The sequence below is a fragment of the Leptodactylus fuscus genome, chromosome 1 (genome assembly GCF_031893055.1).
Source record: "Leptodactylus fuscus isolate aLepFus1 chromosome 1, aLepFus1.hap2, whole genome shotgun sequence".
NCBI classification, from domain to species: domain Eukaryota; kingdom Metazoa; phylum Chordata; class Amphibia; order Anura; family Leptodactylidae; genus Leptodactylus; species Leptodactylus fuscus.
The window spans coordinates 32,762,286-32,786,264 of NC_134265.1; the positions used below are offsets into that span (position 1 = coordinate 32,762,286).

The following is a 23,979-nucleotide window of genomic DNA, read 5'->3' on the forward strand; positions in this document are numbered from 1 at the left end:
CTATCTATCTATTTATCATATTTCTATCTATCTCCTATCTATCTATCTATCTATCTATCTATCTATCTATCTATCTATCTTCTATCTATCTATCTATCATATATCTATCTATCTATCTATCTATCTTATATCTATCTATCTATCTATCTATCTATCTACCTATCTATCTTATATCTATCTATCTATCTATCTATCTCCTATCTATCTATCTATCTATCCATCTATCTATCCATCTATCTTCTATCTATCTATTTATCATATTTCTATCTATCTCCTATCTATCTATCTCCTATCTATCTATCTATCTATCTATCTATCTATCTATCTATCTATCTATCTATCCATCTATCTATCTTCTATCTATCTATTTATCATATTTCTATCTATCTATCTCCTATCTATCTATCTATCTATCTATCTATCTATCTCCTATCTATCTATCTATCTATCTATCTATCTATCTATCTATCTATCCATCTATCTATCCATCTATCTTCTATCTATCTATTTATCATATTTCTATCTATCTCCTATCTATCTATCTATCTATCTATCTATCTATCTATCTATCTATCTATCTATCTATCTCCTATCTATCTATCTATCTATCTATCTATCTATCCATCTATCTTCTATCTATCTATTTATCATATTTCTATCTATCTATCTATCTATCTATCTATCTATCTATCTATCTATCTACCTATCTATCTTATATCTATCTATCTATCTATCTACCTATCTATCTTATATCTATCTATCTATCTATCTATCTATTTATCTATCTATCTATTCATCTATCCATCCATCCATCTCACATTGTATGTGATTATTTGGAAATAGTACTGGGTTTGTTTTGATAATGTTCTACTAAAATCTAAGACCTTATTCACACATCAGTATTTTGCATCAATGTTTGTATGCCGAAACCAGTCATGGAGACTACACAGAGATAAGGTTTTATGGAAAGGTTTGTACCTATTCTGTGTATGGGCTCGGCTCCTGGTTCACTGATGTGTGAATAAGACACCACTGGATTTTTAAAATGTATCTATGAATATATTTCCGTGGTTTATGTCAGGAAGATTTTCTTATGGCTTTACTATACTGTACATAGTTCTTAGGGGCTTGTGTAATATTTAAGAAGCTACAGTAATGGGAGGTGAAGGTCCTGGGAAGATACAGATGGGAAAGAAATGAAATACTGACTTGGCTCCTGGCAGATATACACAATTTATCTTCTGCCGTAAACAGATCGCCATGGTCTGTGCGCCTGTACGCTTATTCCATTACAGGGCTGCATTACAATCAATGAATGTGAATGGAGCTATTCACATGACTAAGTTATTGACATAGGACATCTCCTATTTTTGCCTATGTCCTGGTAAACGCCCCCTCCCTCTGCTCACACAACTCATCCGTAGATGAGTATTATAAGGAGAGGGAGGGGGGCGTTCCTCCCCGCTCACACTGTACAGTGTGATAGGCGCTGCTGGGCAGAAGGGCGTCCCTGGCTAACTGTCAGAAAAGCCCTTCTGACTGTAAAGCGCTACGGTACCGGGACCGATAGCGCTTTACCTGGGGCACAGATCGGGAAAGCTGACAGTGCGCTGAATTCAGTGCACTATCAACTTTCCAGCAGTATATAGAACTGCCTGTGCCCAAACCATGAAAGGTCCTCTTTAAAGTCTCAAACTGAATTCAAACAGACTGATGGCATACTGATGTGTGAACATACCCTAAGGAGTGTTGAAAAACTGAAGAGAGCTGTTACGCTGGGTTCACACCTGTGCCTCGGTCTCCGTTCTCAGGTTTTTGTCTCCTGCAGACAGAAGACGGAAACCTGTCAGACCGTGAGCGCCGGTGAGCGTTTTGTGCTCTCCGCGGCGAAACCATTTTTTTTTTTTTTTAACCGGACACAAAGTCCTGCATGTCCGACTTTGTGTCCGGTTAAAAAAAAAACGATTTCACCGCGGAGAGCACAAAATGCTCGCAGGCGCTCACGGCTGGACACTTTTCAGAATGGGTTTGAAAAATGCCGGCAGCTTTCTGTTTCCTGCTCAGTTTCGGGCAGGAAACGGAAACCTGCAAAATGGAGACCGGGGCGCAGATGTGAACGAGTCCTTAGTCTGCTGCAGTTATAACAATAGTTTTTGGAGGATAAGTGTTGTACAATCCTCACTGCACTGTTTTAATCATACTGCAGATATGTATGAATGTAACATCCCCTGCTAATCAAAGATCGGCCATAGGTGAGTCCAGGACATATGGCTCTCCTCACTCAGCCAGAATCACTTAATGCAACACCGCAGAGATCTTCAGGATATTAAACACACCTATAGATAGGGAATGGAACAGATAATCCACTACCCAGCATTTGTAAAAGAAGGTCAGGCGTCTCTATTAAACGTTTCTCGTGAGACGCGTGACCTTCTTCTAAGTAGTAGTCAGTGGATTATCTGTTTCACTCCCTATCAATAGGAGTGTTTAATATCCTGAAGATCTCAAATTTAGGATTTGTCTAAGACAAACTACATTGTCTGTCGCAACATACCTCGTGGTAAATTATCCTCTCTCCAGACCCCATTGTATAATGGGTGAAGACCCAGGGGAGGGCCAAAAAAAAAATTATGGTCATTTTCCCTTAGATCTTTTGGGGCTCCTCTTGAGGTCCAGCGCTCTCCTGGTGATGTCACTGCTGAGACCTGTTTTTGGGCCACAGCGGTCACTTGAGCACCCCGACATCATGACATCACAGGCCTCAGCAGTGACATGACATCATCGAGGAGTCGGAAAGAGCGTCGCGGATTTTGCATTGTGGCCTAGTTACTTGAAGTGAAGCCTCTGCACATGTATCTCAGCATATTGTGAGACAAAGCAGATGCAGATTACAGCCAATGTATTACAAGATCTCCTACACGGGAAGTTGTTATGTAGACATTGTGGTCTTGGGCCTGACACGGTCGCCATACTCTGGATGGAGGAGCTTATTCCCACATGTGAAGGGGCTAAGCCCTGAGAAGCGCAGAGTTTCATTCTTCTCATGGGCGCTGGTCGATTTTGTTTATTTTTATAGAAAACGCTGAACTTCATAGATCCCTTATGTTAAAGGAAGTGTCATGTTCTTACCAGTCATGTGAAGACTTTTCTTAGTCTCCAGAGCTTTACAGCTCCAAACCAGATGTACACACAGCCGTCACTGTATATACTCTGCACAACTACATGGAGACACGTACTTATGGTATATCACCATGTGTTCACAGCGGGGGAGTAGGAGACAGAAACTGCAGGGTGTCATCTAATGTATCTTACCTCCTCTACAGAAGAGACAGCGCCAAGGGGTTTCCCACTTTCTTAAAGTTTATGTCCTATTCTTAAACCAACTATGAACAAATTTAGATTTTCTGAATTTGTGTATGGGCTTAAGTATAATGCAGGGAAAAGAATTGCATTAGATAGATAGATAGATAGACAGATAGATACTGTAGATAGATATAGATAGATAGATAGATAGATAGATAGATAGATAGATAGATAGATAGATAGAGATACTGTAGATAGATAGATAGATAGATAGATAGATAGATAGATAGATGATAGATAGATAGATAGATAGATAGATAGATAGATAGATAGATACTGTAGATAGATAGATAGATAGATAGATAGATAGATAGATAGATAGATAGATAGATAGATAGTACATAGATAGATTGATAGATAGATAGATACTGTAGATAGATAGATAGATAGATAGATAGATAGATAGATAGATAGATAGATAGTTGATAGATAGATAGATAGATAATAGATAGATAGATAGATAGATAGATAGATAGATAGATAGATACTGTAGATAGATCATAGATAGATAGATAGATAGATAGATAGATAGATACTGTAGATAAATGATAGATAGATAATACATAGATAGATAGATAGATAGATAGATAGATAGATACTGTAGATAGATAGATAATACATAGATAGATTGATAGATAGATAGATAGATAGATAGATAGATAAGAGATAGATGGATAGATAGATAGATAGGAGATAGATAGATAGATAGATAGATAGATAGATAGATGATAGATAGATAGATAGATAGATAGATAGATAGATAGATAGATGATAGATAGATAGATAGATAGATAGATAGATGATAGATAGATAGATAGATAGATAGATAGATAGATAGATAGATAGATAGGAGATAGATAGATAGATAGATAGATAGATAGATAGGAGATAGATAGATAGATAGATAGATAGATAGATAGATGATAGATAGATAGATAGATAGATAGATAGATAGATAGATGATAGATAGATAGATAGATAGATAGATAGATAGATAGATGATAGATAGATAGATAGATAGATAGATAAGAGATAGATAGATAGATAGATAGATAGATAGATGATAGATAGATAGATAGATAGATAGATAGATAGATGATAGATAGATAGATAGATAGATAGATAGATAGATAGATAGATAGATGATAAATAGATATGCATATGTTGTTGGAACCATAAGTTTTGGGATGGTTCTGCTCTTTTATGGATCTATCCACACATAAAACTGAGGCAGCACTCAAATTGGATGAAAAAAGGCAAAGACTGGATTTATATCCACATCACACCTGGACTTATTGTTGTATCTGATTAAAGTATGACATTGGGTCTGATCCATATTAAACCTGATCACATTTCTGACAACCACATCAGATCCAGTGACAATAGTGACATCCACATGGCATTCCACAAGACGATTTGATCCAGATAATAAATCTTATTATCACCCTAAGTCATTGTGCAACTATTTTTTTCCATCTTTATAATTGTCTGATTCTCTCTTAGCCACCAGTGAGCAGCAGGCAGTGTCCTTTGAAATGGAGATGTCTCAAACTGGATTCAGCGCCCATTATTCCAAGGTACAACTATCCTGTTAACATGGCATTTATCCTGGCATACATGGCATCTACCTATGCAGAGTCCTGCCCACTAACTACATACACACTTGGCATGTCAGCCGTGCCTTAGTAGACATATCAATATGGCAGGTCATGGTAGACACCCCCTTTAAAGGGAACCTCTTACATTGAAGATGGTATCCGATTTCCCGGAGGCATGTTATAGAGCAGGAGGAACTGAAACAATTGATAGATACTTTTATGGGAAATGTTTCAGCATAACTTAATTCTTATTAATGTATATATTATTTCTTGTATGAGACATTTCCTTCTTCTATGGTTGCAGGACTGGGTGATGCTTGGTGCAGTTGGTGCCTATGACTGGAATGGAACAGTTGTCATGATGAAAAGCGATGCTATAGTTACGCCTGGAAATAACTCGTTTAGGACAACGGCACAAGAAAGGAACGAGCCTCTAGCAGCCTACCTGGGTCAGCACAATCCTCACTTATTATTTGCAGGGGATCGCTTGTGCAGCACCTCACGTACTTTCCATCCGCTGATCTGGGTTGTTCGGGTAGACACAGGATCAGATCGGCTATCAGAGTACCAATGGGTCCTCCTGTGGGTCCCTAATAAAACAGGGCCTCAAAAGACAAACCCACTATGGACCCAAGACCCTCTTTACATGGATGTAATAAAAAATAATACTTTATTAGCCTTCATTGATGATATGTCTTGTGCATATGATGATAACAACAAAGATTACAATACAAATCACAGTGGGTGTGCGCATATTCTACATAGTTATAGAGCAGGCCCCTGATCCAGGGCCCAAGGAGTCCTGTTCCCACACTGGGTTCAGTAGTCCTAGGAACCTATCTATCCAATTTCTAGCACTCTAAGTAGGGTTGAACCAATCTTGAGATTTCAGGATTGTTTTTAAAATCTGATTTTCAATCATTTTCCAGCTGATCCCGATCGCAATCGTGAAACTTGCTCGATCGCCGATTGGGATCTGATCTTTCTTGATTGCTCAGCCCTAGTTACTTTATGTTTATGGAGTAGGGTTGAGCTGATCTTGAGATTTCAGGATCGTTTTTAAAATCAGATTTTTGATCATTTTCTAGCCGATCCCGATCATGAAATTTGCTTGATCGCCGATCGGGATCCAGTCTTTCCGGATCCCAATCGCTCAACCCTAGTTCTAAGGCATACACAGCCGAAGTTATGTCAATTTGAAAGTGAAATTATTGCATTCTTGGGTTTCTTCAGTATAACAGGTAGAGGCCCAGGGGATGTGTAAAAAAAATGAAAAAACATTCATACTCAGCTTCCGTGTCCTGTTTGGGCCTCCTTGCGGTGTCCAGTGCTCTCCTGGTGATGTCCTGGCCTCAGTGGTTAGCTTGGAGCAATGACTTCAAAGTAGAGTGCCAAATGTCACCAGGAACTGTCAAAAACAGGCTCAAAAGAGGTAACATTTTATTTTTTTCACCTCCCCTTGTCATACTATGAGGTCTGAAGAGGCCACTGAGGATAATGCAGTGAGCATTTTTGTTCACGACGATTCTCCATTTGTTCTGCTTCATAAAAAAACGATCGATTTGGAATATTCTGATCGATCTCAGCTCGATACAAACCAATTCACCTATCTGCAGTGGTGACTGACTATCTTCCATCCCTCTGTGACCCCCCAACAGAGCACTTTCAGCGAGAGGTTCGTCCAGCTCCGTTGCCATAATGAAAGGCTCAGGAGGTCATTCATCTCGGCGACTATATCTTTTTTAACAGAACCATCACCAAGAAAAATGTGAACTAGGCAGAAACCTTCCTCTGACCCACTTACCCTACCTGCTCTTTTGAAAAGAGACCACTGAGCTAAGGAATCACCAAGACAAAACTTTTCACTAGAAAGTCTGTGACCTATAAGCAGAATTCTAGAAGACATTCAGCTTCCTCCACCTTTGGCAGTGCAGGATGTTTTCCCCCAGAAGATCCTTGTTGTTTTGTCTGCTCGTTGGAATCAATGGAGAAGCTACGCTCAACATTTCCTGATAAATACAACAAACACAATATCAGACAGTGAGCGGATACATTCTGCATTGCCGGTCAATGCGGGGCGTTTCCTAAAAGCCTTTGTAAAAAGCAAAGCTATTTAGAAAATACCATCATGTCTTGAAAGTCCTATGGTATGAGACAAGACGTCAGGACAAAGCTGAGAATGAAACCTATAGAGAGAAAAAGGATAATGGAAACACGTAATCCCTTTACTGTATTCAGGACACATGTTTGGTTTTGCAGATACCAATGGAAATAATGTTGTGTGAAAGTTTATTCATCCATCGGTTTGAAAATAGGATAGAACTTAAAGTTGCACAAAAATTTAGGGAGATAAACTAGTAAACTAGAAAAACATAAAACCATCTTTAGACATGTAGACAGTAAGAACGTTGATGCATCTTCGTAAGGAATAGACGTAGGCAAGGTGTCCAAGTCTCATACACCACCATCCAATAACAATAGACCCCAGTGGTAAATGGTGACTACAAAGTCACCTTCCAATGGGATTGTCCATGGTAGTCAAATACTGGAGCTTGGATGCTGCGGAGGATCCTTTGGTACTCTGATGGGTCAATCCAACCCCGTGTATGCCCCATATGACTTCTCATGAATGATATACATTGTATACTCCATGTTGTTAACATCTGATTACACTTTTTCATTCTTAGGATACACTGTAAGTTCTGCCTCTCTCCACGGAGAAGAAGTCTATATTGCGGGACAACCACGCCACAACCATACCGGCCAAGTTATCATCTACCAAATGAACGGGCACAAAATTAATATACTCCAGACTTTAAAAGGAGAGCAGGTAAAGCATAAAGATTTATTATATTTATATTATATTGATATCATATATTTTATATGTTGTCATATACCAAACTCAACCAATCAAGGAGGTTTTCAAAACTAACAATATCGATAACCAAACCTAAGAATATCAGAATGGTGAGGGTATAACACCAGACACCCCGACCGATCAGCTGTTCTTAGCACAGAGAATGGAGCAGGAAGCAGACAGCACTGTTTTCTGTTTAGTGGTCAAACTGGGTTATTGCAGATAACGTCTGTTCAAGTGAATGGGAGCTGGTCTACAGTAACCTGGTTTGGTCACTATACAAAGAACAGTGCTGTCTGCTTCCTGCTCCATTCTCTGTGTATTATCTGCTCAGAACAGCTTCCAAATGTTGGACCCTCACCAGTCGGACATTGATGACCTAGCCCTAGATGATTCCCCAAGTTATGTCCTGGAATAGTCTCTGATGAAAACCTCTCCCATGACATGCAGTAAAAAAAAATACATCAGGTCTATCTCAGCAATTCCATACAGAATGAGTAGACAGGAGGGTACATGTTCAGCCTACAAATCCATCAAGATGGGAGAACTGGAGCCCATTCTTGGGATCAATGGGGGTCCCAGTGAACAGACCTTTACTGAACATGGAGTTATCCCCTATCCTATCAATAGGCGAGAACTTCAAAACATGGTACAATCCCTTTAACTCAAACATTACTTCTTTGTTTCAGATTGGGTCTTACTTTGGTAGTGTCCTCACCACCGTGGATGTTGATGGTGATTCAGTCACTGATCTCCTGCTCGTTGGTGCACCAATGTATATGGGAAGTGAAAAGCAAGAGCAAGGGAAAGTCTATGTGTATATGATTCACAAGGTAATATACAGAATTTTTGGAATTTTTTTTTGTAATATTTTTTGTTATTCAGGAAACCCCTGTCTTACCCTGTAATGTTACGTTGAGATGAGTGTATAGCCAATGCTCAGCAGTTATAGTATGATGTTCTCAGAAGTATTGTAGGACGTTACACTTGGGATTAAGAGATCCCATTTGGGAAAGGAAAAAATAAAGTTAAAAAATAAATGCATAATAAATTGTTTAAAAAAACCCACATAATTTGTACAAAATAAAGTAAAAATATTTACGGTATTAGGCATCCCCATCTGCGTATCCAAAAGTTGACCTAATTTATCCCATACGAGAACACCATAAAAAAGTATACCACAATGCACTGCCAAGACCTCTGCAGATCAGCTGTTATGGTGCTCATTTACGAGTGAGCCCTGCAGCTCGCACCATCACAGACAGGGGACCAGCTGATCTTCAGGGGTCCTGACAATATGACCTCTGCCAATCCAAAATAGATTTATGGATAGGACATCAATTATAACCCTTTAATTTTAGCTTGGGGGTTCACTATGTTTCAAGCCATTTATTTGAAGGACTACTTGGTCCATACCGGTATATAATGTATATAACATATATAGATTTTTGGTTTTCACAGAAAGTGTTTAAACTTGAAATGACTTTGGAACCGCTGAACCAAACTTGTAAAGAAGACGCGAAGAACGAGCCATGTGGGGCAAGATTCGGTACAGCGATAGCTTCGGTGAAGGATCTCAACCTTGATGGATTCAATGATGTGGCTATAGGAGCTCCATTAGAAGGAGATCACAGAGGGGCTGTATATATTTATCATGGAAGTGGAAAATCTATAAGGAAAGACTATGCTCAGGTATGGGATTAATGTATAGGACAGGCCTAGCCGATTCTCACCGAGAAAACTTACATTTCTACTAATTCTATGAGCTGCTTCACAGAAGGTTCACACTAATGTTGGCTCTCAGGGTTCGGGTCCGCATGAGGACCTAAAAGTCAGAGAACCCGTTTGCTGAAAAAGTGGCTACCCACAGACCCCATAGACCAGTGGAGTAATTAGGAATGGCGGAGCCCCATGGCGAACTTTTGACATGCCCCCCCCCCAACCGACATCGACGTGGAAGACCTCAACCAACCCCCTCCTCCACACTCTATTATGTCCCTTAGTAAGCCCTGCACACAGTATTATGTCCCTTAGTGGCCCCTGCACACAGTATTATGTCCGTTAGTGGCCCCTGCACACAGTATTATAGCCCATAGTGGACACCCATAAACAATTATTATACTCTGGGCTCCTTTCAGACCCCAGAGTATAATAATCGGAGACCCGGGGGAATAAAAACATAAAAAATTACTGTTTCTGACCTGTCCCCCGGCTCCTACGCTGTCTTCTCCGCTGCCGTCCTTCTTATATGACGTCGGACGTCACATGACCCGGGAAGCAGGCCGGGTTCATGTGATGTCAGAGACGTCAGACAACTAGGCCTGAGCCCTGTTTTTTACATTCCCTTACCTCTCCCGGTCTGCCGATTATTATACTCGGGGGTCTGCAAAGACCCCTGAGTATAATGAAAGTATTTGTGGGGCCCATGGTGTCACTTGCCGATCCCGGCCCAGCCCATAACGGCCTATTAAAAAAGAAAAAAAAAACGCAGCGGTAGTGGCTGTCACTGGGCCATTAGGCCTGGGCCCTGTGGCAGCTGCCTCCGCTGCCTCTGCGGTAGTTACGCCACTGCCATAGACTATAAATGGGGTCCGCCAGGTTTTGTGGGTTTTATACTGAAACCAGCAGAGGGAAAAGTCCTCTGCGCAAGACTTCTCTCTTCCCCGATTTCAGGTGGAATCTGCGTTGGAGTCTCCAACGCAAATGTTATCCTAGCCTTAGGATGCATTCAGGTGAAGTAACAGTGGTGTCAAAGAAAGGTGAACCAAAAAACTCCAAAAAATTACCTAGTAAAATATATTATAAATAAGAAGGTCCATTCCTCATATTTCCCAGAAGCTTAGGTTCCTCTCAGGCCTTATTTTCTACTGACAGCAGATGGTTGTATTGATTTACTGGACACGTTGCGGTTCATCTGTTTTTCATCGCACATAAATGACGAACCAACAGTTTAAAAAAAAAAAAATTGCTACTCTTTGATCAGTGAAAATCGGACAGAACACGGATGATATCTGTAAGCTGTTGATTTTATTCAATGACCCGTATACTTTAGTGGATGTCCATGATCCATAAACTTGACCATACAGATCTCCATTTGGATTTTTACGGACTTATAGTCTATAAGTAAAAACAGAAACATGAATTGAAATTTGGGTGGTAGATATAGGGATATAGTAGATATGGTCAGACAGTGGAACTTGAGACAGATTCAATTCTATATTCAATGGGAGGCAGAGATCGGAGCAGGAAGCTAAAAAATGAGGGTCCTGCTCAATCCTGCCTCAGATTTCGTGGCAGATTCAGGCGAGGTTCACACCTACGAAGGTCTCCACCTAGGGATTACGTTTCTTCCGCATTTTGCTACCCTTTTTGGACAGTCCTCGTTATAGTCTAACGTCAACGGCCCAGTGAACAGGTGACAGTGCGCTGAATTCCAGCAGTATATAACACCACCAATGTTAGAGAACATGAACGGTCCTCTTTGAGCTTTACCTACGACATGCCCGTTGTAAGGGCTCGTTCACACGGTGTAACGTGCCGCGTGATGTGGCACGTGTACGCCGCGTGACCCTTTGCGTGCCGTACACACTCCCATTCATTTGAATGGGAGCGGGGATCGTATGCGCCGCGCTAGTTTGCGACCGTGAATAAATGCACGGCCGCAAACTAGCGCGGCGCATACGATCCCCTCTCCCATTCAAATGAATGGGAGCGTGTACGGCACGCAAAGGGTCAAGCGGCGTACACGTGCCACATCACGCGGCATGTTACACCGTGTGAACGAGCCCTAATACATCTGAGCGTATTACTGAGGACCAGAAAGGGTCCTGCCAAGTTTGTGTGCATAGAGTGGATGCTGGACTTGTGTTTTTGTCTATGAAGGAAACATTTTTTAATTATGTTTCACTAATTACCATTTTTATAACATTAACAGCGCATACCGTCAGGTGGGGATGGCAAGCGAGTGAAGTTCTTTGGTCAGTCCATACATGGCGAAATGGACTTAAATGGAGATGGTCTAACAGATGTAACAATTGGAGGAGTCGGAGGTGCAGCTCTTTTTTGGTATGTATAATATAGGCATGTCAAAATTTAAGATTCCATATATTGTTGTTTTTGGAGAAATTCCTCTGATGTGATTTTCACCATTTTTATTTTTGCTTATAGACTTCCTAGACTTTTTTTTATAGACCCCTTATTGTTTTGAGTTCTCTTTGCAATCTTGATTGAATGCAATGCAATCTTCTATTAAAAAAAAAATGGGGCCAGGTGGGTATTCAATTTAAGCAGCATGGGTTGCAAAAATTCACAATCCTTTTTTGTGTGATCACAGAAAATTGCATTGTGGGACATACTATGCACTCTTCATCTCCCCAATTCTGTGTGAGCTCAATAAGGCTGGGTTCACACTAGCGCTTGGTCTCTATCTTTGGGGTTTCTGAGCCCCATTCTGCTTCAAAAATGCAACCAGGACTTTTCTCTTTCCATTTTTTAGACAGACCCCATTATAGTCTAGGCGGTCTGTGCATTTCCGCTTTTTAAGTGGATTAGGTTTCCATTCTTTGGGTCCCCAAGCGGACCCGAAGAATTGAAAGACAGATGCTAACGCAAAAAATATGCCACATGCCTTATCTTCTCGTGGATTCTGCGCTGAATCAACCACTGCATCCATGGCTTGAGACAACCTCCATTTATTCGGGCCTAATCAGGAGTAGCAGGAGCATCGGCATCCCGTCGCGGCTAAAAAAAGGTTTCCGCCATGTGAACTTGCCCTAAGAGAGAGGAGGCATCTGCAAGATCCATCAGTAGAAGACACTGCCTATCTGGTGGCCTAAGGATTAGAGATGAGCGAACAGTAAAATGTTCGAGGTTCGATATTCGTTTCGAGTAGCCCCTCAATATTCGACTACTCGAATCGAATATTGAACCCTATTATAGTCTATGGGGGGAAAATGCTTGTTTCAGGGGTAGGCAACGTTCGATCAAATTACACTTACCAAGTCCACGAGTGAGGGTCGAGCTGGATTCTCCGTGCAGTCTTCTCCTTGCAGCTTTCCCGCGGCATCTTCCGGCTCTGAATTCACTCTGCCAGGCATCGGACCTGGGCAGAGCCAAATGCGCATGCCTGCACTACAAGCGATGCCGCACTACAAGCGATGCCTGGCAGAGTGAATGAAGAGCCGGAAGACGCTGCGGGGAAGCTGCACGGAGAAGACTTCTAAAGGTAGGAGAAGAACCAGCGTTGATTGGCCGACTGTATAGCATTCTGCCAATCAATGCTGGTTCTGCTTTGAACTTTTACATTCGAACAGCGAGTGGTATTCGATTGAGTACGAGTATTTCGAATACTGTAGTATTCGATCGAATTCCTACTCGATCGAGTACTACTCGCTCATCTCTACTAAGGATCATTCCCCAGGACACACAGGCTTCTACAAAACCTGACTACAGAGGAGTGTTTGTAGTCAGGGTCCACTATTTACTGCAGAATTCTGTACACCAGTAGATAATAATTTCAATCAATAAAGTAGGAGATGAAATAGATCATTTAGATAATCTATAACATGGTAGGTGCTATATTTTATACTTGTTGACCCCACTTTGTCTAAAGGTAGACTTCTGCTGTAAATAAAACCATATAAAAATGATTTATCTTACTCAGTTTCACTGTCAATAAGATAAGCCCTTTCCTTAGGTCCCGGGACGTTGCGGAGGTGGAAGTGAGGCCGATCTTTAAGCCAAATGTCATCAACATGGAACACAAAAACTGCAACATCAACAATAAGGAAACTGTCTGCATTCTTACTACTTATTGTTTCAATATCATCATTAAATCTGGGACATCTAAGCAGGAAACATTTGGTGAGTCCGAGAGAACATGTACAAAACCGAAGAAGTAAGTTCTGCAGGATTAAAGTAGTTGTATTTGTGTCTACAGACCTGGAATACAAAATTACTCTGGATTCGCATAGATTTTTGTCCCGGAGTCTTTTCACCGAAACAAATGGGAGGACTGTACAAGGCCTTATCTCTAGAAGCGGAGACTGTGTGAAACATGACTTCTATATGGTGGCAAGTAATACATTCTTAAAACTGTCATTTTAAGTACCAAATTTAAGTACTAAAGACTACAGAAAGTCAGCAATGCTATATTTTAACTTGAGTGGGAACTTGGCAGGAAGGGCTACATTTCTCTACAGCGCCCCTACAGTAGAAGTGATGAATTGCACAGTTCCCATTGATATCAATGGGGTACAAGTTGAATGCATGGACATACTGGGTCCTTAGAAGCAAAAAACACTCTTTGTAGATCTATACCATGGCTAATGTATGGGGATGTTGAATCCGGAGAACTAATAGGGTCCTTCAATGGATTTTTATTCTTACCCAGACATGAGACTATAACCTCACTCGCATGTCCATTGTCTTCTTCTGCCAAAAAATGTTGACTTTAGCTACAGTATATTTTTTTTCTTGCACCTTTCCAGCAGGCGACTGACTTAAGATCCCTATAGATAGGAACAATACAAAATTAACCAGAAAAAATAAGGTATAATATATCAACAAATAATCCCACTAATTCTTGTATTTTATAGGAGAAGCCAGATTTTCTAAACTCTCTCAATGTTTCAGTTGAGTTTAATTTTAAGGACCCAGAGGATGGTCCCGTCCTGAGTCAAGAACGTCCAAATATTGTCAACGCCTTTGTAAGTATCTGACCAATGCTAGGAGATGCTTGGGTTGAATGTATAGTCCCATATTAACAATTTATCTCCTACCCTGTGTCTGATCATTGGGATCCCCATGGCTGGGGCCTCCACCAATTACCAGAATGTGGGTTATATATCTCACACAACCGCTCCATTCAATCTCTATAGGATTGATGGAGAAAGCCAAGAAAAGTGCTTGACTAAGGGTCAATGGTCCATTTTTCATGACCGATTTGCATCCATGTGGCACCCATTTTCGTGGATCCCTCGTAGACTTGAATATACAAGTCATTTGTGAAAGAGAGACAGAAATTGAAAGCCGTAACTTTATCATTCCCATATACTTTTAGGCTGCTTTCACACGGAGTAACGCTCCGCTCATTCTGACACGTAAACACGTGTCAGAGTGACCGCTGTAAAACAGAATCCCATTGACTTCAAAGGGTGCCTTCTTATGCGCGCTACACATTGAAATCAATGGGTTAAAAAGCCTTCCATTGATTTCAATGTGTAGCGCGCGTAAGACGGCACCCATTGAAGTCAATGAGATTCTGTTTTACAGCGGTCACGTGTTTACATGTCAGAATGAGTGGAGCGTTACTCTGTGTGAAAGCCCCCTTATGGTGCAACACTGAGCATGTGCAAACATGACTCCATTCAAAAGCAGAATACACAAACCCCATTCTCATGAGTGGTGGGGGATTTCAAACGTTGGAACTACCATTGATAGGTGGTAGGTTATAATTGTGAGTCAACCTCTTAAAGTGTGTTATAAGTTTCCTAGGTCCAGACTGGCGTACGTCTATCCATTGTTCTGGTCTGTAGGAGGACCAAAAAAAACAGATACCCGTATCATTACAACATCGGTCCCATATGGAGCCTGACGGACCCTATTAACTATAATGGAATAAGCTGAAACCGCCAAAAACAAAAATTCGGAGTTGCAGGATTTTTTTCATCTGCAGCACAGATGCTAACACAACCTTAGGGTTAATGTGCATCCTTAATGCAAAATCTGTAATAGCGCCCGTCCCTACCTTGTTCCCCTTAGGATCGTGATATATTTGGAGCTCCTGTATTATACTCAGTTGGTACTTTATGCTACTGATACCCTGCTTTTAATATAAGATTGTACAGTGTATGCGGATACAGATGTGTCTAGTTTGTCACTGGAGCACTACGGTAGCTTTTCAAGACAATACTTCTTTTGATATTGTCTTTTTTATTTTATGTAGATTGTGAGCCTCATATTGGGATCACAATGTACATTTTTTTCCAATCCGTATGTCTTTGTAGAAAGGGAGGAAATCCAAGCAAACATGGGGAGAACATACAAACTCCTTGCAGATGTTCCTGGTGATATTCGAACCAAGGACTCCAGCCCTGCAAGGCTACAGTGCTAACCACTGAGCCACCATGTTGCCCCCTACTTATTTTGATATTGTGTCACAAAGCAATAGCCTATATGTGTCTATGTATAGCCACCTAGTGGTTATGTTGTGACTTACTACCTGTTTTGTTAGCATACTACAATATCGGATTGATTTGGTTCATGAGAAATTGGAGTCCTTAACCAAATTTAGGTTAGTATCATTCTTATATCATTCTATCAGTATCATGGTGCTGCTGTATCATAAGGATCTGCTTATTATAAAGGTGTCATAAAATAATAACATCAGAAATAATGTACTATGGAAACAATCCGCATGGGAAGTGGACACATTTTGCGTCATTGGTTTGCATTGGATTGTCTCACAGAAATGTAGAGGATTAATAGACATAACAGTGAGCACTAAAGCCTCTTACTGTACACAGAGGGTCTAGGTTAGGGATTACGTACCCATGGATATGGAAGTGAACTTTTGCTTTATTTGTGCTCAGGAAATTGCTTCATTTACAGAAACCATTCGCAACACTATTTATAACAAATGCCAAGTGGTTGAGGTCACCCTGTATAATAGTGAAGCTACATAACTATAGTAATATCACAAGTTAGCCCCTAAGAGTACAAGGGCTGTATGGGACAGAGTGCACTGCAGAGCAGGATTATTTGAGGATTACATAGCATTATTAATAGGGTTGAGCGATCGGGATCGGAAAAGATCGGATTCCGATCGGCGATCGAGTGAATTTCACGATCGCGATCGGAATTCCAATCCCGATCTTTTCCAGCGGGATTGAGGTCAGAGGTTATAATAAAATAAATTAAAAGAAAAAATTAAAATATATCTAAAAAAAAAATTACCTAAAGATTCAAATCACCCCCCTTTCCCTAGAATACATCTACAATTACAATGTTACTCTGAAACACATATACATTAAGTATTCCCGTGTGGGAAATCGACCGGTCTACAAACTTATAAAAAGATTTTTCCCATATGCTAAACGCTGTAGCGGAAAAAAAAAATCAAAAGTGCTGAACTGTGGATTTTTCACTGTTTCACTTGTGATAATAATTTGAATAAAAAATGATCAAAGCGATAGATATTCCCCAAAATGGTAGTGCTAAAAAGTACCCTGCAAAAAAAAAAAAAAAAAAAAATACACCCTATGCATCTCCTTCATGGAAATATAAAAAAAAGTTATGGGTATTCCCAGAATCACATCAAAACATAGAGTACAGGTGATTCCAGAGCAGTTTGAATTTTCTCTCTAGCCCCCACCATTCCCAAGCAACAAGTGCAGGTAGTTTTGGTGCCTAATGTGCTACTTAAGCTCTGTACTGTCGGAAGAGCGGTATCAGGCAGGAGGCCTGATTCAGAGCACCAGAGTCAGTGTCAGAGCTCAGAATCACACCCTTTGTCTGCCTCAGCCTGACACCGCCCACCTGACAGTACAGAGACTAAATATCATATCAGGCACCAAAACTAACAGCACTAATTGCTCAGGAAAGGTTAGAGAGAAAATTCCTCCTGTCCCAGAATCAGTGGAGAAGCAGCTATTAAGTGCTGTAAAGAGCTGGGCTTGGTGATGGAGGAGAAAGGTCCTCTTCATTCTGAATTGTCACAGAGCTTACCGTTTAGCTTATATATTCTTATTTGTAGATTCCTTTCACCATGGATTGTGGACCTGAGAAGAGATGTATAGCTGACCTTGCACTGGATGCGCAGTTAACCATGGGTGACAAAAGGTGAGGACTTACTCCTACCAAGAACTATAGTTATATTATGTAGTTTGGTCCAATTTCTATGCACTTTGTCAGCCAAATAGTCAACTATGAGTTGAAAAGGAACAATAAGTACTTTATAAAGTAAGAGCTAGGGGTCAGGGTCGGACTGGCCCACCGGGAAATCCCCCGGTGGGCCTGAGCCTTGACTATCATTCCTCATTTCCCCAATGCAGAAGCATGGGTCAGGGGCCCGATCGGGATGTCAGGGGCTGGGTCGGGCCCCTGTATAGTGCATTTGTGCTGACAAAATGAGCACTGATAGTGGCAGTGGCTGGATTGGTAAGCTCGGGGACCCCAGGCTCCCGGCAGCGCTGTAATGACTAAAGATGGCCGGCTACCGGCAGTTGCCCAGGGCCCTGACACTTACACAGAGGCTTCCTGCCAGTGGTATACTTTCCGTATTAATATAGGGACAGTATACATCGGGAGGACACCAGGGGCAGCAGCTGCAGTTATCGCTGCCATCTTATGTACAACTCTCCGTGCAGCCCGGACTTCCCCCCTCCCCCTCCCAGCAGTGAGTCATCACCTATCCCTTACATCACTCTGTGTGGGGACAGAGAGGAGTCTGCTGCGATGCTGCACTTTCTGCTTTAAAAGGTGAGTATATTTTTTTCTTTTTTTTTTGTAAAATGTAATATTTATTATGTATATGTGTATATTTGTTTAACTCTTAAGTACTATCATGGTGTCTATCATACACCACTACCATACACATATCATTATGATAGACACCATGATAGTACTTAAGGGTTAAAGTCTGTGTCTTGTATACTGTGAGTACTGTATGTTTGTATACAGGTGTGTGTGAGTATATACAGTATGTTATAATAATGTGTATGTGTGTGTATGTGTATATGTGAGTATATATAGTATTCGTACATTCATATATGTATATATATATATATATATATATATATATATATATATATATATGACATATATGGTATATGAATGTATATTAATGTATAAGTGCTATAACAATGTATATGTGTGAGTATGCTATATATGAGTATATATAGTATTCATAAATTCACTGATTTCAAACAAATGTGTGTATATTAGAAAGTTCACAGAGGGACAAATGACACTATCTGCCCAAAAAAATAAACACATAAAATTTCACTTTTATTGATATCCTTTAACCCCTTAAGGACCAGGCCATTTTTTGGTTTCGCATTTTCGTTTTTCCCTCCTCACATTTCAAGAGCCATAACTTTTTCAATTTTCAGTTCACAGAGTCACATGATGGCTTACTGTTTGCGGGACAAATTGTACTTTGTAATGGCACCATTCAATATGCTGTGCAATGTACTGGGAAGCTGGAAAAAAATTCAGAATGAGGCGCAATTGGAGAAAAAATGCATTTGCGCCATTTTCTTATGGGTTTAATTTTTACAGCGTTCACTGTTTGGTACAAATGACATGTTACCTGTGTTCTACGTGTCAGTACGAACGCGGTGATACCAAATTTATATAGTATTTGAAATGTTTTGATACTTTTAAAAAAATGATAAACTTTGTAAAATAGAAAAAAAAAATTTGTGTCATCATGTTCTAACACCTGTAACTTTTTCATATTTCCATGTATGGAGCTGGTTGTGGTGTCTTTTTATGCGGGACAAGATGACGTTTCTATTGATACCATTTGGGGAAAGATCTGATGGTTTGATCACTTTTTATTCAATTTTTTATAGGAGGCAAAGTGTTGAAAAAAACGCTTTTTGGCTGTTTTTATTTTTTTTGCCGCTACGCCGTTCGCAGTACGGGATAAATGTTTTAATATTCTAATAGTTCGGGCATTTTGGAGCGCGGGGATACCTAATATGTTTATGTTTAATGTTCTTTAATTACTTTTATAGCTAATCTAGGGAAAGGGGGGTGATTTGAACTTTTATATTTTTTTTATTTTTTTAATACTTTTAAAAACTTTTTTTTTTCTTCTGTTACATTTATGATCAGACCCCTTAGGTACCTTGAAACCTAGGGGGTCTGATCGCTCATACTATTCACTGCAATACTACAGTATTGCAGTGAATAGGAAAATCGCAGCACTTCTATTAGAGGCTGCCTCTGGCATCGTCTAATAGATCTCGTGCAGAGACAAGCCTGGAAGCCTTCAATAGGCTTCTGGCTGTCATAGTAACCGATCACCGCCCTCATGTGACGTTCAGGAGGGCGGCGATCGGCGAAACATGGCGGCGCCCATGCCGCCTGCGCTGTTTACACGCTGCGGTCGCGTTTGACCGCAGTGTGTAAAGGGTTAACAGCAGCGATCGGCTCGGGCACCGACCGCTGCTGTTATTGGCAGGTCCTGGCTGTATTATACAGCCGGCATCTGCCGTGTATGGAGCGAGCTCAGCGTGTGAGCTCGCTCCATACAGCCCCATGCGACCCATGACGTACAGTTACGTCAAGGGTCGCTAAGGGGTTAAAACCAATCCAAAAAGTAAAACAAAATGATTGTGTTCCACCTGTTCATTCCATACAAAAGTGAAGAAAAAACTAGGGAGGGGCAATTGTATATACACCTATATATGCCCTATAGGATATTGAAACCCTCACTCCCTAATAAACCACAGTGGCTTTTTTCCAAACAGCAACTTGTGAACAGGACCCAAAGCGTGAACTGCCAGCAAATCACTCCCCCCCTCTGAGGTTACTGGCCTATTGCCACGCCAACAGAGAGGAGAGAGGCACTGACAGTCAGGTCACCGTACAAATGCTGAACTGGATGATAAGTCCACTGACTAACTGGGAATTTATGACCCTACGCAGCGTTTCTTCTATTAAAAAGAGTCATCAGGGGTCTTTTTCTCACTTCACAAAATAAACAGCTTAACACTGTAACACATGATAGCGGTGTGGTGTGCTGACCGCTGGCAGGACCGCCGCTCAAAGATTCAGCGGTGAGTTGCCCTGCTCCACACAGATCTTTTAAACCTCCTACTCCGCCCTCCAGGCTGTTGTGATCCAATCTCCATCATGCTGAAAACACACCTCTTCCATGTCACTCCCCTAGCCCACGTGGGGCACATCTCCCTCATGCATTACAATGTACCACCCACTAGGCTGAACTTCAGTCCAAGCGCAGAGGATTATACCGTTCTGTTTCTTCACACATGCGCATTACATTCTACATCGTGCCGAACCTTTTCACAGTCAGCACGCTACCAATATACTGTACCTGCGTCTATGCATGTGAACGGCCCCCATATTCTAAAGCGCTACCAAGCCTGGATCAATAGATCCACATACATATAGAAAAAAAAAAAAAAAAACTAAAAAAAAAAAAAAAAAAAAAAATTTCTTTTTTTCTTTTTCTTCTATCCTTCCTTTTGAGTGTTATTGGGACGTATCCGGGAACAATTATCCCACTAAATAGAGCGCCCTTTTATATATATACCAAAAATACATGAGCGAAGGTAAATATCACCAATAACGAGGTATTGTCACACAAACTAAATGCTGCAGTCATTAGTAACATGCAGCAGGAGGATGAAAAGGGGGAGAACTAAGGTGTGAAATAGCAGACCTGTAAGAATATTGAGTAGGAGAACCATATTATATTGGGACAACAGCATATCATGCCGGACACGTTTATGTAAAATAGATTCCATCTGAATAGCCTAAAAGGTTTTATTCAACACCATGCGTTATCTCATTGGAAAGCCAATCTAAGAGTACCCATATGCAGAGTTACATGTCCGTGTAGGCACCATTCTAAAAAAAAGGTGTTTTATTCTATAAAGCAAGTAAAGTCCAGTTGTTCATTCAGTCCCTTTGGTGATACAGTGTCTAGTTTAAAAATCCATTTTGCCTCCTTTTTCAAAAAGTGATAAATGTGAGGACCTAGGCTTGGAAGTATCAGACTTTGAAGGGTTAAATGTTTTGGAAGAACTCCTAGAGGAGTCTGAGCGAGACAGAAGCAAAGGTCCGTTTACGAACTTTAGACCCCCCAATAGGAAATTGCCCCCCCCCCCCCCAGGAGATTATACGCACATTGACCTCTTTGTCCAGTTAGTTACTAAGAGTTTGAGAGAGATGGAAAAGACAGGCAAAAAATTTGGTGTGTCAAACCTGGATAGGGAGGAGATGGCTGCCCTGCTTGGTCTAGAGAAGGATCACAATTTGGTCCTTAAACCGGCGGACAAGGGGGGCAATGTCGTGGCCCTTGACAGGGAGAAATACACTGACATGTGTTGGTCTATTCTTAAGGATACTAGTTGTTATACCATCATTGAGAAAGAAATGGTTCATGGGTTTATTTTGGAATTCAGGACCATTTTGGAGGATGCCCTTCAAAAGGGACTTATTGACAAAAGTGAGAGGGACTTCATGGCGCCTCGACATCCAGTCATGGCCTCCTTCTACACCCTACCAAAAATTCATAAAGGGGTTGCCCCATTAAGGGGCAGACCCATTGTGTCCCAGATAGGAAGCCTGACCCAAAATGCTAGTAAATATCTGGACACGATTTTAAGACCATTCGTGCTGGGTCTGGCTTCCTATACTAGGGACAGTATGGATGTTCTTAATAAATTTGAGGGTGTGGTTTTAGAGGCGGGTACATCATTTGCCAGTCTGGATGTCGAGGCGCTGTATTCCTCCATCCCACATGCTAAAGGGTATGAGGCTATCAATTATTATCTTAGATCAAGGAAAATACAGTTGTGGGACCATAACACCTTTGTCCTACAGCTGTTGAGTTTCATCCTAGAAAGAAATGTGTTTACATTTGAGGGGCGGACCTTCCACCAGCTGAGGGGTACAGCGATGGGGAGCCCGGTGGCCCCCACGTACGCTAACCTATACCTCGGCTGGTGGGAGGAAACCGTAGTGCACTCAGAAGACAATGTCAATTGGTCAGAGCATATTGATCTGTGGATCAGATACATCGACGACATTCTCATTCTATGGAAAGGGTCGAAACTGGAATTTGAATTATTCGTGGAGAATCTCAATAAGAATGATTTGGGATTGAGATTCACGGCAGAATTTAATAGTGATTCCATTACATTTTTAGATCTGAGACTGAGCCGTCAGAGGGATGGAAGGATAAATACAGTGGTCCATAGGAAAGCTACATCAACAAACAGCTTTTTGAATTGGCTAAGTTGTCATCCGGAGCCCCTTAAGAAGGGGATTCCGGTGGGCCAATTTTTAAGGGCCAAACGCAATTGTTCTACTTACACAGACTTCCTATGTGAATCAGAAGAACTCTCTACACGATTTTCAAATAGGGGATTCCCTAAGCCTGTCATAAAAAGAGCTTTTGATAGGGCAAGAAGAACAGAACGCAGGGAGCTATTGGTACCTCGTAGCAGAACGGAGGAAAAGGGTCCATTCAGAATTATTGGTAATTTTGATACGCATCATGGCAAGGTTAGAAAATTACTATCTAGGCACTGGAATATTTTGGAGGCAGATCCGGATTTAGCAAATGAGATTGGTGATAGACCGAATGTCACCTTTAGACGTGGAAAGAATCTGAAGGACAGATTAGTGCGTAGTTGTCTGCCTAGAGCCCTGCAAGATGGCAATTGGCTTACACAGTGTAAGCCTTTGGGGACATAGAAATGTGGCAGGTGCACTGCGTGCCCCTTTGTTAATAGTAACCCTAGGTTTTCTAGTCCATCCACGGGGGTTATCTTTGAATGTAGGGAATTTACCAACTGCTCTACCATGGGGGTAGTGTACCTCCTTAGTTGTCCATGTCCACTTGTATATGTAGGGAAAACCAAAAGACAGCTGAGGAGACGTATACGAGACCACATTTGTGACATACAGAATGGTAGAGATACCCCTGTGGCACGTCACTTCTCTGCATGTCATGCAGGAGATACGCATGGGGTACAGGTGCAGGTGATAGAAGTTGTGAAGCCACCTCCCAATTGGGGGTGATTGGGACAGATTCATATTGAAAAAGGAGGCAAAATGGATTTTTAAACTAGACACTATATCACCAAAGGGACTGAACGAACAACTGGACTTTACTTGCTTTATAGAATAAAACACCTTTTTTTTAGAATGGTGCCTACACGGACATTTAACTCTGCATATGGGTACTCTTAGATTGGCTTTCCAATGAGATAACGCATGGTGTTGAATAAAACCTTTTAGATAGAGATGAGCGAACAGTGTTCTATCGAACTCATGTTCGATCGGATATTAGGCTGTTCGGCATGTTCGAATCGAATCGAACACCGCGTGGTAAAGTGCGCCATTACTCGATTCCCCTCCCACCTTCCCTGGCGCCTTTTTTGCTCCAATAACAGCGCA

The 23,979-nt window shown here is 41.1% G+C and overlaps 1 protein-coding gene across 1 annotated transcript in view; it reads left to right on the top strand.

The window, feature by feature from the left end:
• ITGA1 (integrin subunit alpha 1) overlaps window positions 1-23,979 on the top strand; it is an 81,251-nt gene that overhangs the window by 26,701 nt on the left and 30,571 nt on the right. The window contains exons 9-18 of the mRNA XM_075268598.1: window positions 4,867-4,940; window positions 5,266-5,410; window positions 7,649-7,791; window positions 8,508-8,651; window positions 9,280-9,510; window positions 11,753-11,883; window positions 13,514-13,680; window positions 13,757-13,890; window positions 14,415-14,525; window positions 17,573-17,658. Coding sequence (XP_075124699.1) covers window positions 4,867-4,940; window positions 5,266-5,410; window positions 7,649-7,791; window positions 8,508-8,651; window positions 9,280-9,510; window positions 11,753-11,883; window positions 13,514-13,680; window positions 13,757-13,890; window positions 14,415-14,525; window positions 17,573-17,658 — 1,366 coding nt within the window. The remainder of the gene's footprint in view (window positions 1-4,866; window positions 4,941-5,265; window positions 5,411-7,648; window positions 7,792-8,507; window positions 8,652-9,279; window positions 9,511-11,752; window positions 11,884-13,513; window positions 13,681-13,756; window positions 13,891-14,414; window positions 14,526-17,572; window positions 17,659-23,979) is intronic.